A 14,432-nucleotide genomic window follows, 5' to 3' on the forward strand; every position below is an offset into this window, starting at 1 on the left:
TGGGTTGCATTCTACCTACATCTCCTTTTTGTAGTAATACAGCACCAACTGAATGCAAAGATACACTTGGATTTACATAAAAGTCTTGAGACCCCAATCAGGGGGCTTCAATATTGGGCCCTCACTCATGGCCTCCTTAAGTTGCTGAAAAGACTCTTGTTGCTCCACACCCCATTGGAAAGAAACTCCTTTTCTTGTCAGCAAGTTCATGGGATGCACTACCTCTGTGAAATCATCACAAAAGCATTGATAATACTTACTCTTTCCTAGAATTCTGCGAACACCAGTGACACTCTCAGGACTTGCCATGATTGCTCAAACCTTGTCCGGATCCATTTGCAAGCCTTCTTCAGACACAATATGCCCCAACAAGACTACTTTTATTTGAGTCAAATGACACTTGCTAGGATTTAGACACCCTTTTGCTTCAGCAATCCTAGCTAAGCCATCTTTAACTTCTCCATGTGATCCATGCACCAAGAATAAATGCAAAAATCATTCAAAAACACCCTTATGAACTTTCCCACGTAAGGCTCGAGCACTTGACTCATGAACCTTTGAAATGTAGCTAGTGCATTGGCCAACCCAAAAGGCATCACTCTGTAAGCAAAAACTCCCCAAGGTGTGACAAATGATGTTTTCTTTTGATCTTCCTCCCAAATACGAATTTGAAAGTACCCAAAATACCCATCACGTACAGAATACATCTCATGCCTTGGTACTTGGTCTAGTATTTCATCTTGGAATGGCAAAGGAAAATGATCCCTCTTAGTGCATGCATTCAAAGGACAAAAGTCCACACAAACCCGCCACTTATTTCCTTTCTTTGGTGTGACAACTATAGGAGATATCCATTCTGAATCATCAACAGGAAAGATGAATCCCGCCTCAAGTAGTTGTGTTACCTCTTTCTTTAGTGCCTCAGCTTGGATCACCCCCAATTGCCTTAAGCATTGCACAACTGGCTTGCTTTCTGGCTTCAACTCAATCTTGTGCTTCAGAATAGAGATTAATCGAACCTGTGAATAGCTTCTTGCAAAGAGATATGGGAAATCATCTAACATATCCAAGTACTAGATCTTCTCACTACCTGATAGAGAATCACCAAGAAGCTCTTCATTGCATTGGCATAGTTTAGTGTGCTCCACATCCTCCACATGAAGTCTCTCTACAGGATCTTCTTGTACCACCACCTTGTTCCCTCCTGACTCATCCTGATTAGCACCAAGACAAAGACCAAATGCCACTCCTTCCACCTCACTCTCTGAGCTAGACTCCTTGGAGCTACATCCTGTCTCTTCTTCTTTATCGGTTAAGTCAGGCTAGACTCCGATGTTAAAGACTCCTCCTTGACAAGCGACTTCTAATGTAGTGCACCTTCTTATCATTTCCCTACAAAATCAATTCTCTAGTGTCCCACTTTTGAACAGCCTTCACCTTGCATAGCCAAGGCCTTCCCAAAATAAATGGATAGCAGGTGCATCTAGCTTGGTAGGGATCACTTGAAAAGTAGTCGGCACAAAAATTGCACATAGGTAGCACTAGAGTATTTTAAATCAGCATCTATCATGGTCTTCTTACTCATGACATTAATCAATGCACCTCCATCGATGTACACATTAGAAATCACTTGACCATCAATGATCACATCAACCATAGGTACATCATTACCAACATCTATATCTACCTTTTGAACAACAAGAATGGCACTTTTCTTCTTTTTCTTCTTTGACACTCTTGTGCTTGTTAGCTTTCCCCGTTCCTTCCATAGTTTTGGAGACAAAGCAAGTAATTGACCAAAGGTGATATGAGCTTCCTTTTCTTTAAGATTGGACAACAAGTCATAACTTCCAATGCCTTGTCCTGAAGGAAAGTCTGATTGGCTAATTCTCCTTCTAGATGCCCTCTTTTTCTTAATATGGCATTCCTCTTCCTGATGTTCCTCATCTACTTCTTCCTTGTTTTCTTAAAGTCATAATAACAACAATTCAACAATATCCACAATTCATTAAAGAAAGTTCTAAGTTTAGTACCATACTAATCATCATATGGATTTGTGATGGGAACCACTCTATCTTCATCCCCATCACCATCATGATTTGACCTCACCCGTTTCCTAGAATGGTCTGCTACAAGTGGCTCAACAATGTTAGCCACAATACTACTATCTGAATCAAAAGAAAAACAAGGCCTACCAGTAGCTTGACAAAATGCATGAGAGGAGCTGTGCCACAACCCATCTCCAAAACTAGTCCTCTTGGAATACACCTTGGAATACACAAGAGAGACAAAAGGCACCCAACAAAGTAGCAGCATCGCTCAAGTCCACCTTGAGCCATCTAAGAAGACATAGGCATTGTTGTCCTCTTATTGAGAGGCACATAATGAGTCCATAAATCAAACAGTGGATCAATGGAAAGGTTTTGAAATAGTGGAAGACTCTCTTCTAAATAAATTGATGGATTCTTCTTAGCTCTACATACTAGAGCCAACATAGATGACTGCATCTGTAAAATTACACCTAGAGAACCACATATAAAAGAATGTCCTTAGCTAGCAAGTATCATAGCATGAAAGACTGCACATCCACACATATAGAAACCCAAATGAATTGGATGACTTAGCCTAGCATGCATACTATATGTAACACGGCATCTATCAATCACACATAGAGAGACATATAAAAAGAATTAGTGTATCATTACAACATAGTGTGCATGGAATTGTAGCATACCTTAAGAGTTATACCATGGTATTTGCAGTATCCATGTGGAAGCTTGTCATGAATGACCACATCTTACAACTTCCAAGCCTTGAACAAATGCAAAGTGCTCCATCCAAGGAACACAGTGCCCTACAATCAAATGATACTACATTGGACAAGAAGAATGGGAATAGAGGACAGAAAACAACAATAGTCATAGTCAAACTTACCTGCCATAAGACATATAACTGCTAGCCAACTACTATCTGATAATAATGAAGCTACTGCTCTACCACAAGCCCATAACGCACATGGTCCTCCAGCAAGAGGTTCCAAACTGGGATGGGTCGTCTCTCATCAAGTGGAAATCTAGTGGGCAAGTAAAATCCGCAACCCACTTAATCTTCTTGCCCAACTGCATGTAGTACCGATCAGAGCTAACCACAGTCATGAAAATTTCATGTAGAATAGTATCAAGTACTTGGGGGGAAATCTTTTTGGACTGTGCAAAGTCGATTCCCATGGTTATGTAATCACCCACCATACACACATATAACGGAGTGATACCATTAGTCAATATGCTATCTGATGATTGTGCCTTATGGAACACATAATGTTGTACTAACTTTGTGATCGATTGTGAACCTACATGGAAAAATTATATCAAATACAACCACAACAAGCTTTGAAACACCAACAACAAAAACCCAAAATAACTAGGCCCTTACTGGCATGCTCCATTTGATTCTTATCCTGCCTTGGTGGACTAGATGGCTCCTCATCTAAATAGATAGGAAAGAATAACATTAGTATAATATTCCAAAGCCTCATCATAAACAAAATTAGAAACTCAACATGTATGTATATTTCTTACCTTTCTTTTGAGCTTGTTCTTGTTTTTGTGGTTGTGTTGTTGTTTTCCTAGAGCTTCCCCCAATTTTATCCTTAGTTTCTTCAATGTCCTTAGCTGAAGCATATTTCTTGTGAGAGTCTCTCTCATGCACCAATACTTGTCCCTTGGGGAAGTCTATCCACCAAGGACAATTTGCAAGCTCCCATTGAGAGAGGTTGTGTATGCTAGGAGGATACATGCAAGCAGTATGACCCAACTCTTGCACAAATTTGGAATCTCTGATATCTTGTTGTCTCTTGCTAAATGAGCAAGATACCTAAGAGTCAACAATCACTAATTATTTAGATCTCCTATACTAAGAAATCTCAACGAAAAAAATGAAACAAACAATAATTATTGTCAAGTTCAATGTTGCTAAAAGATTGACAAAACAAATAAAACATCACCATCATTAAAACTAAAAGGAACCAAACCTGTAGAAAACCCTGTGTGAGCAACCATGTCCAACTCAGAGAGACCATCTGCTTTCTTTCCTCCCTTACTCTCAATCTTTGAATCCTTTGATTGAAGAGCTAAGAACAGATGCTTTCTTCCTTCTAATTTTATGTCCTCCATATACTGCTGCGTTATGTAATCTTTTGGTGTCTCTAAAGGGATGCCCATGGTTGTTACAATCCTCAAGTCATCAATGACTTTCAAAGCCTGGGTCTCTACTTTCTCAAGAAATATCTCTCTATTAACCCATCTACACAACAAATGGAAAAAAGGTTATTCTTAGAACCAAGAATTATTCCACTTTTATAATACAAACACAGCAAAAGAAGTCCATTTATGAAAGGAACACCTTACCCTCTATACTCCACATCTCCCATAGGCATGAAATACATATCCCTCATTGGTTTTGTTGCCTCCAACAAGGAAAGAAATATGATTTTTTTCTCCAACCTCAAATCAAACTTCGCTATGAGTTGCAACTTCTCCAAAGTTACACAAGAGTTCACACCATCAAACCGCAAGGCAAATAACTTTTCCAAACAGGCCTCACCCAAGCCTGGATCTATGCAATTCAAAAGCTATCCAAGAATTGCATTTTAGAAACACAAAATGAAAATAAATATAATGAAGAACTCTGTAGGGTTCAACTCTCACCTTTCCCATCCTTTTAGCAATTCTCTTCTGAATCAGTACACGTTGCTTTCCTTCAGCCTTTGTTCTTTGGTCTATAGGTAACTTTGTGGATATCTTATCAATTGCTTTTTTAAGCTCAGTATTGTACTCAACCTACATAAATGTTATCTTTTTATAGAAAGCAGAAGAATGAAAGAGAAATAAGCACAAATAGAAGAGTAGCATTAAACCTGGAAGACCAATCTTGCAAGATAGCCTTTTGTCGATGGAAACCAGGGCTTTTTTCCCTTGCTCTCTTGTGCTCTCCAGTTCTCAATGGATTTCACTTCATTAGGAGACAATGATTTCATAAATATTGCAGGATCACACTCACAAATGTTATGTGCATTTATGAGTGTATCACGGAGGATAGGTTTGACGATGGCATGCTCATTCATACTACAAGATATAGCAAAAGATTAGTTCATTTGTACTCAACACAAATGATGAAGCAAAGGAAGTATACAATACAAAATAATGAAAGACAAGAAAGATTCCAAGTACTTACGAATTCATGCGTTGTAGGCCAGTCAAGAGAGCAATCTCACTAATTTTTCTAGGATCGATTATTGTGCAAACCACTCTTATATGCCGTTTTTTGTTTGTAGGAAAGATATCCTTTATAACACTCTTCCAAGCAGTAATCCTGTGATTGCCCTCCCAAACAAAAAACATCCTTCTTGACATAAATTTATAGTCATAACTTGATAGCAAGTCATGCTCAAACTCTTCATCAACATCTCTCCAAGTGGGAGACCACTTCTCCATCATATCATCTGTCACTACTACCTCCCCTCCATCACTCTTGCAAACAAACACTATGAAAGATCCTTTCTCTGGAAGGTAGCCCTCCACCTGGAATGTGCTTTTCAGTGAAGACACTCACGCAATCCTCGTACTCGTGCATAGGAGGATCAACCTATACAATGGATTGCAAGGACACTGATCTGAATCAAGCATCCTACATTTGCCAATCACATCGCCTCCTCCTTCCACTTGCACTTCAGTGTCCTCCAACTCAACCTCCTCCACCCTTGGTCCATCTCTTTGACCAGATGATGTATCAGGCTCAAAATCTACTGTACTCCCTCGCTCTTCTGTCCCACCTATTGATGATTGAGCAGGGATATCCACTTTCTTTTCTCTTGTTGACTTTGGATTTTGATCCTCTTGAGCCTTTCTACCTTTTCTTCCAGTCATCCTGAAGTGACAAACAAAAATTATCACCTTTTCATACACTAGTCACACATGAAAAAAGTTTGCAACACAATTAAAAGGTAATCCAAGAGCAAGTATAATATAGCAAATTATAGAAAAATTATATTGGTCATGCTATTCTTCTCTAAACATGTCTATGAAGAACAAGAGTTCAATACGAGCACAATGATAAATTTTTTAAACAATAATCAAATACATCTTTTAACTATCCTCTTGAACACATTCATTGAGAGCCAACAGTCAAACTCCTATAATATCATAGATACATAGATGTGTATAAAGGTATATCCAAATATATTTATTTATGTTTTTACACATATACATATATCTCCTTTGAATACATATGTACACATATAAAGATGAATATATTTATTTGTAAAAATATATTTATATACCCATAAGTATGAATACATTTATGCCCATTTTTTGAAGTATTCAAATCTTTGCACACACGTATAATTAATGGAATTTTTATTTCAATGCTGAATGTGATTTTATCATTTAACTCAATGAAAGGTATTACACAACCTCACCTGTGTAAAAGTCTTCAAAGCATTTCTCGAAGAAATCCAACTAATGCGGTCATGACTAGTTAGAGCTACATTTGCACATACATAGCCTACATAAGCCAAGCCCTCCAGTCTACACTCGACATTTACCATGTGTATCCATTGCAAATTTGGCGATAAAAATGGCTTTGTCTACAGTTTCTTCGGCTCTATCTATAGTTTCTTTCAGTTGATGGCTATAGACTTTTTCAGGCACAGCGCCAATGGAACCCTAGGCTGTAGACTATTTCGGGCATAGGACTGTCATGGCCTTCTACAGTTGAGAAAATATTCTCAAAATTCTTGGCATCAGAATTTGCCATCTAAGTTCAATCTTCTTGCATTTTAATGAACGGCACTTGTTTGCAGTTTACAACCGAAGCGATATAGAGGCTACTATCTAAGATTGACTAATGTTCTAAACTAACCCAAATGTTGCTAGCTAGACTAACCAATGCTATCATTACTAAAATTTAACACTCTTACTTGACTAACATTGTTAAACATTCTACCATTACATTAACAATGTTCTAATAGTACTCACATCCTAACATTGCTAATAGTACTAACACTACTAATATTACTACTAACATTGCAAACAATTCTAACATTCTAACATTGCTATTATTACTAGCATTACTAACATCGCATAAATTGATGTGAAATAAATTCAATGCATTAATCTAACTATTGTTATTAGTAACCAATTTATTTTCCATGTACCTTTGTCGTTCATTAAGTGGTAGTATTATAAGCAAAGATATTGATTTATTCCTCTTACCAAAATCATGATGGCAAGTCATGTTGCCTTTCTCCAAATTACCATGTTGTGAAATGATTAGCATTTTCGTGGTTTAAAAAACTAGGATGTTATGAAACCATGTTTTGCATGTTATGGAGCCTTTATGAAGATAATTTTGATGGTGGCAGCAGCATTTCAAGAGCCATTTGTCTCGCCATCTTTCAGGGACAAATTTCATTCACGTCCACTCTTCTTCTGTCATCTCCTCTATCAACCTCTTCTCTGATACTGCCATGTCTTCTGTTGTGATGTCATCCTCTATCAACCTCTTCTCTTCTATTGCCATCTCTTGTACTTCCATTTGCTTTTCTCTTGCCAACTCTTCTGTAGCAATGTCTTTTCTAATCACATTCTTCATTAAGCTTTATCTTGTTTTGTGAGCGAAGCCCCACTACCTTTTCTTCTACTCCGTCTTCTTTCTCGCCTGCATATTGATAAAATTATTCTAGTAGTGGGTGGTGCCAACCGTAAGGTGGATGTGAAACATGCCTGCATTAGTGCTCATTTGCTTTGGAGAAGTTGAAACATTGTCCATTCGTTATGGTACTCCTTTATTAGAGCTTTCTCTAGCAGATCTCAAAGAACACTTTCATCTTGTGGATGAGGAGATTAGTCTGCATCGACAAATGGGAGAGGATGACGTTGCCATAGTCCTTCCATTGGTGGACTTGGAGGATGGCCAGAAAGGGTTCAAGATCAATGGGAAACAACATTCAACCTTTAGAGTTTAGGTGATAAGAAGGAGAGGTGCTCATAATGACCTTCAGAATACTGAAGTGAATGTGTTCTTATGCTTATAGAGAAGATTCCTTTGAATAGTTCTTTGCACATTGCACTAACTTCTGCAGTTCAAGTTGAGAAGGTTACAGAACTGCCTAAAACTTACGATGGATATGTTGTCTTTGAACTCCCCCCTTTGCCTAATGGATCTTCAATGTCTGGAATGGAACAAAATGCCAATGGCCATGTATGGACAAAATATTCAACAGGTTCACAAGATTTTTTCAATGGAATTGCAAGGATAAGTAGATGTTCTAGATACTTGAGATACTCTAATGTTCATTGTCCTTACCTTGAATGGGAGTTTTGAATGATACACAATGGAAGGGAAAGCTTAGGAAGCCACCAGTGCCTGGTCCAATTGATCCAACTTTGGGATCAGTAGTGTGCAAGCATTGTTTGGAAATCCCAGAGTGTGTTTATCAATGCAGTGCTATTATATATTATTGATTGCCTCATGAAAGAGCGAAGACAACAAGATGTGCAGTACATGTTGGGTTCCATGACCATCCTGTTGAGAAAGGAAAAAGTCGTGCAAAGGAATTGCAAGTGGATGATCTTGTTTCAATGCATGCTAGGCTTGCAAAAACATTGAGGTCTTAGTGACACAAGATCTTATGATGGATATGTTGCTTTGCAATGGAGGGGGTTGCTATGGAACCACTAGAAGATCCTCAATTTGAAGAGGTTTTGGATACAAGAACACTAATGATACAAAGGAGAAGGCTTCAAAGAATAGTGCAGAGTGCAAGATGTGATGCTAGAGGAGGGGATGGTGGAATGGATTCAATATTGGGTTTGAAAAGGAGATGTAGATATCCGTATGTGCAAAGTATCCTGTTTCCTAGACAATTGCAAGATGAACAACAACCACATATTTTCAAAATGTCAACCATGGGCCCAGGATCAAGGGTTGATCTAGTGAATCGAATGCGATAGGAGGAAGCCTTGGCTCACAATGGGTCCATTTTGACCACGTCCATTGGGTACAAGGATGGTCAACAATGGGTGCTCATGTGTATGACCCTTACACAAGGGAGCTCTTGACGATAGCTATATGTGAATTCAAGGTTGAAAATACCCATGCACAAGTGCAAATCTGGAAGCTTTTGAATAGTCAAATGGAGAAGAATGGTTTTGAACTGCCTGAATTTCGAGGATTCATGGCAGATGGAGCAAGAGCAAATTGGCTTACTGTCCGCACAGTTTACAATGGTGGGCCTGAAAACGTAATGGAGGGTAAAGAAAGGACTTATGGTTTCCATTGGGAGATGAGCATGGTTGAGCATACCAAAAGGTGCATTAAGCCACAATTTCAAGAGGAGCATAAGGTTCTATGCAGGAGATGGAGGGAGGCAATGACAGTTACTTCTATAGACCCATGCAAGAGAACATTCATCTTATATTGGTCTCCATTTCATGTGAAAGAGGGTGAGTTGCCACCCCTCCACACATGGTTGGCTTGGTGGGATGTTAGAGTCAATCAATGGGGGGGAATGTTTTTGCAACAAGAAGAAAATTTTGGATTTGTTCCTACAGTAAATCTTTCAGAGACAAAACACTCTAGCATGAGTGTCCTTTAGAGTGCTCACTATAATGCCTTTTTGAATGGAAAACACTTCAGTACAGGCCCAAATTTGGATGCCCTACGACAAAGAATACTTGATGGTAGTGGATCTAGTAAAGGAGATAGGAATAGGCTTGTTGATTTGTCACACATGTGATTGAAGAGGCCGGGTTATACTCTCTAGAGCTTAATAAACCAATGACAAAACCAATAAGTATGAGAAGAAAGTGGGGTTCTACATGTCCAATAGCGGCCCATGCACTTGATAGCCATCGCCCTGAATACATCATAGTCACAACTAAGAGAGTGATTGGAAAAAGTCGACACCTTGATTTTTTGAATCCTGCAAACCAAGTGTTTTGTAGAGAGAGAAACATTCATGATGCCAATTGGGCAATCAAGAGAAGTAAAGCACATAGTGTTGTCACATGCTTTGGTTACTTGACAGAAAGTCGGAGACGGTGTGGGGCAATGATCAATGTGCTTGGTAGAAGTGCAAGCAAGGGTGTGCCAGCACCTTGCTTCAAGGGAAGAAGGCAACATTCCAATGGATTAACGGAGCAATTTGTTTGGTTTTGCAATAGTACTGTGACCCATACATGGAAAGTGGATAATTCCATTCAGGGTGTTCCTGGGAACTCTCCCGGTGTTTGGAAGGTTGCATGTGGGACATCAATTACTGTGGATGAGAAGGAGAGCTTAGTAAGGGCAGGGTTTGTATTTGAGAGTGATGATGATATTGGTGTCATGGGCCCCCCATCTCATATGCAACAAATCCATACACCGAGCCATGTCCGTCCATCTCATCATGATGGAAAGCTAGTGTCATGGAGAACTAAGTTGAACAAAGAATTCAAAGAAAGGATAAGCAAGGCAGTTACATAGAATGGGGAGGTTGTCAGAGAGAACATTATTATTCCAAATGAGGTGCATGTTTTCCATGTTCGTACACTAAGTTCAATTTCCAAGGGACTAACATACTGTGTCTCAATTTCAGAATTCCCACATTGTACATGTCTTGATTTCACACAAAGGGAGACAAGCAAAGCTTCTTACATGCCTTGCAAGCACATATACTTTGTGTTCATTGTAGTGCTAGGTTGAGTGATACAATGCATCAATTTATGCATCAAGCATCCCTGACAAAGGTTCAGTTGTTTCAAGCTCTAGGTGGCAAAAGAAACCCAGCTTCCATAGACTAGATGATGCAAAAGACCTTCTAGTGTGCTTTGCTGAACATGCAGATTATAGAGGTAGGGATCCTTCCCTGTTTTTGTAATGGAAGTAAGGATATAATTCTGCAAGCGTTGGAGGAAAGATATGTGAGCCTATAATGTGAGCAGTCTAAGGGAAAGAAGATGCGGTAAATGTAGTATGCCTTTTTGCTGTACATGTCTTCCATTTTTTGGATGAGATATTTGGAAGTTATACATCTGTAGGCATGGGAGGAATGATATATACATGTAGAATGACCACTTTCTGGCTATTTTGAATCATATATTCTACCTACTCCTATCATTGTCTCTCCATAAAGATTTCAATGTGAAAGTAAGGAGAGGAAGGATATTAATCTGATGTGCAGTCTACTCCTTTCTTTTGGATGGATGTATGTATAGGAAGGAAGGAGATGTGTCATCTGATATTTGTCTTCAAATGCATGTATGGAATATGTAATCATACAAGCATGGCAGGCATGATATGCAAATGTAAAACTTGTGTGCAATGTTAGTTCTTTTCCGAATCTTATATTTTAAGTACCACTATGTGTTTGTTTGTCCAAATTGATTGTAATGTAAATATATAAGGAGGAGATGTGCAATCTCAACAATGTGCCCTCTGAGGAGTCTTTGTTTTTTGGAATCATACCTTTTATGTAATGTCGAGTCATTATGTCTCCATAATGAGTCTAACATGATAGCATGAGGAGGAAGGAGAGAACCATTATCATTTCGGCGGGGAATGACTCCTCTCTCCAATGAAATTGTGATTAATCATACAGTGGATGAAGGGCTTGCTCGCTTGCATGTTGTTTAATCACGCTCGCGTATTTGGGATCCCTCGCTTTTCCTTGCTTGCTTTTTGGTAATCCTCTCCATCCTCCTCCCCCAACCGCTGACGGCCGGAAATTGGCATCGGTCGTCGATATCCGGTTGGAAACCGGGCCACTGACTCTCGTGATCGCCGGGTGGCACCGGTTTCCTCCAGGGAATGGGCGGATTCCCTACCCATTTAAGGGCGGGAAGAACCAGGGGTTGGATTGTTTTTCAAAACGTGAGGAGAATTGGAGCTTCTCTTGTTTTCTTCCTCCAAACATTTCATCCCCTTCTATCTTCGCATCCAGTTTTTCTGTGCTTCTCTGTTGCGGCAGCAACGTCTTTGCAGACGCCATCTCCATAACATCTCAGGTTCTTCTTTCCTTTCTGCCTCTGCCTCCCTAATGCCAACAGAGGTCCCTCCTCTTTCGCCTTCCCACAATGCTTTTGCCCTGCTAGATCATAACTTCTGAGCGGACGGTGCTCAGCCTGCTTAAACATTCGAACCTTACCTCACAATGGATGCAATTTGTAGCTGCGCCTCTGCTGTTTTTAGGCGAACGGAAATAATAAAAGACTTTGAATCCGTGAGGCCAGCAACAGATGAAGAAGAGGCTTGGTTGGATTGGGAAGAGCAAAATCTGATCCAAGGAGAATGGACATTCATTCATTTGAATTCTGTTGGCATGATCCCGGAGACAGGAGCCCCACCATTGCAGAGCGAGGACGCAGAGGTATTTTAATTCCCATTGCGGACACGAACGAGAATCTGTTACTTTCAGGGTTGCGTTTGATCGTGAGCTCTTTCCTTGGGCATCTATGAACAGGTTTTCAACATACAAGATGAACTGGCGCTCTGGATGCAAGCACAAGAACAGGTAGGCGATCACAAACTTCCTCATCGAAAAATGTCCACAGAAATTGCTAAAAGGTGGAGTGTAAATATACTTGAACTGAAAACCGTATGGCAGGTTTCTGCTATCGAGGAAGCTGAGTTCATTTGTAAATTAGAAGAGCAGAACCAGCATGACCTTCTCGAGCTTGCAAGTGCAGAAGATGTTCGCCGTCACCTTATGATGAGGGATCTATTGCAGGCGTATGTTTTTAGGTCCTCTTTTCAATCGGATACGGATCAAATCCATGTTTTCGTAGCCTTTAAACCTAAGGCATTCTGTTTGAAATGGTTCCAGTGCCAAGTTCCTCATCGATGAAGAATCTGCTCAGAAGGCCGATTACCAAGTACTTGTCTCTATCCAGCAGTCTGCAAAGGCGCTTCTGGAACTTGTAGACCGAACCATTCATTTAAAAATGGAAAGGGAGCGGTAGGTTGCTGATCTGTTACCCCTTTTGAAGTCCCAACAGTATTCTGTATAGTCCTGGCATTGAATTGATCCCAACGGTTGACTCCTGCACACAGCCTTGAAGCACTGGATCAATGCAATCAAGCGATTCGCCTTCAAAGGGAGATCGCTAATGCAGAAGCAGAGGAGCGTGCCCATCTCAAGTCAGAGATTTCTAAACTGAGGCGGGAATACAGAGACTTGAACGAGAAACTGGTAGGATAGCAAACATTTTCTTTCTTCTGTTTTCAAAAAGTTGCAACTGTATTGTGCACTCGTCTCCTTGGAGACATCTGACAAGAAAACTATCTCGATGAATTATAGCAGTTTGTCTCTAGGTCTTATAATTCCTAGCTTTACTTTTTATTAAGGATTTCATGTTTGACCATACAGGAACGTGAGAAGGACCGGACAACTTGCAGAATTTGCTTTACGAAGGTAAGCTTTAGACTCTATCTTACAAGATAGTTACAATTTAAACTTAAGCTTACGAAGGTAAGCTTTAGATTGCTGATAAGATAGCGACAATGTAAACTTAAAAAGGAATTTGAGGAAGGTAGTCATTCTGTATGATGCTGATGCTAGCTTGAACGCTGATTGTGCAGCCTCGTGATGTCCTCCCTCTTCCTTGCAGTAAGTGGTTTCTCATCCGCTTTTGCTTGAGCAGTTATTGTCCAGAATCCTTGAAATCTGTAAATCCTCTTTTACATTATTTACTACTGTATGACCATGTGTTTCTTGACAGTGCACTTTGACTATTGTCACGTCTGTCTTCATCAGTATCAGAGAATGCGCAACCTTTGCCCCACTTGCAGGAGTCCGATCAGCGGTGTCTTGAAATACAATCTTGCGATCGGCTAGGCCAAGCACTACACAAAACACAATCAGAAAAATGTGAGCCATTTTCTGATTTAAGAGACCAAGGAAAACTTAAATCAAAGCACATCAAGAGTATGGCGATTCCAAGGTCAAATAGTATTTTAATTCGGTTCTGTGAATATGCTATCAAATTGCCCTGTCGAGTGAAAAAGAAGTCATTTAGAACATTGCTAAATTGTACTTTAGTAACAACTGATCTGGTCTGTATGAGATTCAGAAAATCCGACCGAGCATACAATGTAGAATACTCCCTTGTTCTTAAAGTCCTGTTGTTATTGGGCCATGATTCGATCTGTGGTTTTCATTCAATGTTTGTGGTTTTCATTCAATGTTTCTTAAGGCTAGCTGCAAAGTGAGCAGGTATAAAGTTCTGTTGCTTTTCTTATCCATGTATGCTCCCCCCCGCCACCTCCCTCCCCCCTCCAAAATTCTTGACTCGTCCTGAACCTTTTTTCAGTGTGATCTTACAACTGCCAGGGCACATTCCTCTTGATGCTTAAGGGGATAAATGAGCAATATTCTTCTACTAGCAGGTGCAGAA

At 39.8% G+C, this 14,432-nt stretch overlaps 1 protein-coding gene across 1 annotated transcript; it reads left to right on the forward strand.

Moving 5' to 3' along the window:
* The first annotated feature begins 11,920 nt into the window (after nt 1-11,920).
* LOC147899932 (uncharacterized) lies at nt 11,921-14,164 on the forward strand. Its single transcript, XM_087377431.1, has 9 exons — nt 11,921-12,044; nt 12,087-12,406; nt 12,500-12,550; nt 12,644-12,768; nt 12,863-12,994; nt 13,090-13,228; nt 13,406-13,450; nt 13,618-13,645; nt 13,758-14,164. The coding sequence occupies exons 2-9, from the start codon at nt 12,191-12,193 to the stop codon at nt 13,871-13,873; spliced, it is 852 nt and encodes a 283-aa protein (XP_087233557.1). The 5' UTR covers nt 11,921-12,044; nt 12,087-12,190; the 3' UTR covers nt 13,874-14,164.
* The last annotated feature ends 268 nt before the right edge of the window (nt 14,165-14,432 follow it).

The sequence above is a fragment of the Dipteris shenzhenensis genome, chromosome 7 (genome assembly GCF_047967505.1).
Source record: "Dipteris shenzhenensis isolate YYH24624 ecotype China chromosome 7, Dip_SZ_1.0, whole genome shotgun sequence".
Classification (NCBI taxonomy): Eukaryota; Viridiplantae; Streptophyta; class Polypodiopsida; order Gleicheniales; family Dipteridaceae; genus Dipteris; species Dipteris shenzhenensis.